This window comes from Nansenia antarctica (genome assembly GCF_963989245.1).
Source record: "Nansenia antarctica genome assembly, chromosome: 9".
Taxonomy (NCBI): domain Eukaryota; kingdom Metazoa; phylum Chordata; class Actinopteri; order Argentiniformes; family Microstomatidae; genus Nansenia; species Nansenia antarctica.
In genome coordinates this window covers 15,772,272-15,775,306 of record NC_137679.1, presented here as the reverse complement: position 1 = coordinate 15,775,306, position 3,035 = coordinate 15,772,272, and the positions used below count along the sequence as shown (strand labels likewise).

General features: G+C 49.3%; 1 protein-coding gene across 1 annotated transcript in view; it reads left to right on the top strand.

Annotated features, from left to right (window-relative positions):
- Window positions 1-1,173: 1,173 nt before the first annotated feature.
- The window catches only part of LOC308165390 (FERM domain-containing protein 4A-like), a gene marked incomplete at both ends in the record, with an annotated part of 48,102 nt that continues 46,240 nt past the window's right edge, over window positions 1,174-3,035 (top strand). The window contains 1 exon segment of the mRNA XM_080539546.1: window positions 1,174-1,338. Coding sequence (XP_080395672.1) covers window positions 1,174-1,338 — 165 coding nt within the window.

Below are 3,035 nucleotides of genomic sequence, written 5' to 3'. Positions count from 1 at the left end.
ATTCTTTCGGCTGGGCTTTTGGAAAGACGAGAGGCCAGATAGGGTTTCTGTTCTGACCAGTGGATGGAAAGGTGGGGAGCACCTTTACAGAGAGAGAAAAAAAAAAGAAACAGAGAGAAAGAGAGAGAAAGGGAAAAGGATACCTCCTCTGCCACCTCTCTGTCCCTGTCTCTGACCTGGCAGGTCCCTCTCTCTGTGTGTGTGTGTGTGTGTGTGTGTGTGTGTGTGTGTGTGTGTTTGTTTGTGTGTCAGCCTCAGGCAGGCTGGAATGCTCTGGGAGCTGTCGTTGCTTTAACAACAACAAACAGCCAGAGAGGAGAGGAAAGAGAAAAGAAAGGGGGCCAGAGAGAGAGAGAGCTGTTTCCTCTGTGGGAATGTTTGTGTTTGTCGTTCTCGGACCTCAGGACTGAGAGAGAGAGAGAGAGAGAGAGAGAGAGAGAGAGAGAGAGAGAGAGGGAGAGAGAGAGAGAGAGAGGGAGAGCGTTTCTTCAGAGCCGTCCGCAGAAAGGAGAGAAGGGATAGAGGAGAGGAGAGAGAGAGAGGGATAACAACGTCGTCGTCAGTTGGAGCCTTGTCTGGCGTCCGTGGGACGGAGGGGTTGAGGCGGGTGTGTGTGGCTGTCTGGCTTTACTATTTGCGGGAGCAATCAGAGGGAGCGCCCTGGGATCCCTAGAGGACAGAGGGACGGAAGAGGACAGCAGACAGAGAAAGAAAGGAGGAGGAGAGAAGGAGGAGAGGGAAGGCTGCATGGTTCAAATGATGCTCGGAGAAACGACCCGTCTCTAATACACCAGTGGAGCTGAGTCATCGTGCTTCAAGTGTACCTGTAACCATTACCTGGACTATACTACAGTATTAGTGGGGATGGCCTGTGTTCGATAGCAGGCCCTGCCTGCGCGTGTGTGTGTGTGTGTGTGTGTGTGTGTGTGTGTGCGTGTGTGTGTGTGTGTGTGTGTGTGTGTGTGTGTGTGTCCGTGTGTGTGTGTGTGCGTGTGTGTGTGTGTGTGTGTGTGTGTGTGTGTGCGTGTGTGTGTGTGTGTGTGTGTGTGTGTGTGTATGTGTGTGTGTGTGTCCAGCCTACCTAAGAGCCCTCTCTGGTCCACTCTGTGGAGGTCTATCTGGGTCGTCTATCTGCCCTATCGAGTGGACCTGTGTGTGTTCTCCTGTGCTGTGATGGAGGCCCTTCTGGTGGGTCTGGAGGATGTGGTCTTCACCCAGCAGGGTCTGCTGTGGACCCTCACCTCCTCTGCCCTGAGACGGCTCCGCATACAGGGCAGGAATATCCGGGCCCTGCACCTCCTACACACACACAGGTGTGTGCCTCGACCTCTCTACCAGGTACGCTGCTGCTGCAACCTCACACACCGACGTACGTAGTCTCGGAACGAAACGGAATACGTTTTTGGGGGGATCTGTTTTGACGTCAAAAAAATACCTGTCTAAAACTAAACATACGTATGAGTGTTGTGAATTCCGACTTGCATGGTGATTAGGCGGTATTAGCTAACTTTGAGTGGTTACGGTCAGGCATTAACTTTGACTGGTTCAGGTCAGGCATTAATATTAGCAATTCTAAATTAATTAATTAGCACAAAAAAATGTGTTTGTGTGCCCAGTGTGATTTGAACCAGCGTTTCGGGCTACCAATCGGGACGGTTCATACACTACACTACACTTGTGATGGATGAAGGTGTTGGATTGGCCACTAGTTTATGGGCTCCAGGGAACGTGAGGCTCCCACTGAGGTGAAGAGGCCCTATGTGTGGACACTAGGTCATGTGGAGGGGTTGAAGGGAGGGCAGGGCAGGGCTACAGGCGGTATGGGAGAGGGGAGGGCTCTCAGACACTGGATACTTACAGAGGTGAGACCTCAAGGCGATAGGAGCCAGAGATCAGCCGGAGTCAGAGGGTGAGGGTCAGACTCAGGGGACAGGCTGGAAGATGACTGATGGCTCTCATTGAGAGTGAGAGACAGAGACAGAATGAGGATAGGATTGTTGTTGTTGTTGTTTTTGTTGTTGTTGTTGTTGTTGTTGTTGCTGGGTTTCTGGTCTTACGGGGAACACGATGGTAGGTGATCAACTCCAGTAGGTGATCCTTTTCACCTAGATCTCTAGTGTAAATGGATGGACTACAAAGTCCATATGCGAATGCATATGCTGTCCAACGTTTATGTTGGAGAGTGCAAGCCATGGCCCATGTTTTGGGACTTTCAGTGTGTGTGACGGTATGTTTGTGTATACGTTTATAGGTGTGTGTATGTGTTTGAAAGGCAACGTGTATGTGTTGATGATAGCATAGAATAGCATTGATTTGGCAATCCAACTCTTTCACTGCCTATAAAGCAGACTGGTCTATATTAGTGGTATTCCAGGCAGATTGGCCAAGCTTTTAAAATATTTATCACAACAACATCAGTAACGAAGCGTGAGTGTGTGTGAGTGTGTGAGTGTGTGTGTGTGTGTGTGTGTGTGTGTGTGTGTGTGTGTATGTGTGTGTGTGTGTGTGTGTGTGTGTGTGTGCATGTGCATGTGCGTGTGTGTGTGTCTGTGTATGGAATGTGGGAGTAGGCCATTGACAGCTCTTTATAATGAATGAGAGGGTTGTTGTCCCAGTTCTTTAGTGGTTGTCGCTCCTGTTTTCCGGACACAAAACCTCAGATACTCAGGATTCACCACCGTACCAGGAAGCAGCGCATGGTTCTGGATCACTGTGGTGTTGCTAGGTCTGTGTTTAAGGGCCCCGGTAACTATGTCGATTGGACACACACATACACACACACAAACACACACACACACACACAAAGATACACATTCACAAATACAAACACACACACACACACACACACACACAAACACACACACACACACACACACAAAGATACACATACAAACACACACATACACATACACACACACACACACAAAGATACACACGCACAAACACACACACACACACACACACTTTCAGATTGATCTCCACGTCACCTTTGTGTTCACCGTTGCAACATAAACTGTTTTTTTTGGGTGAAACCC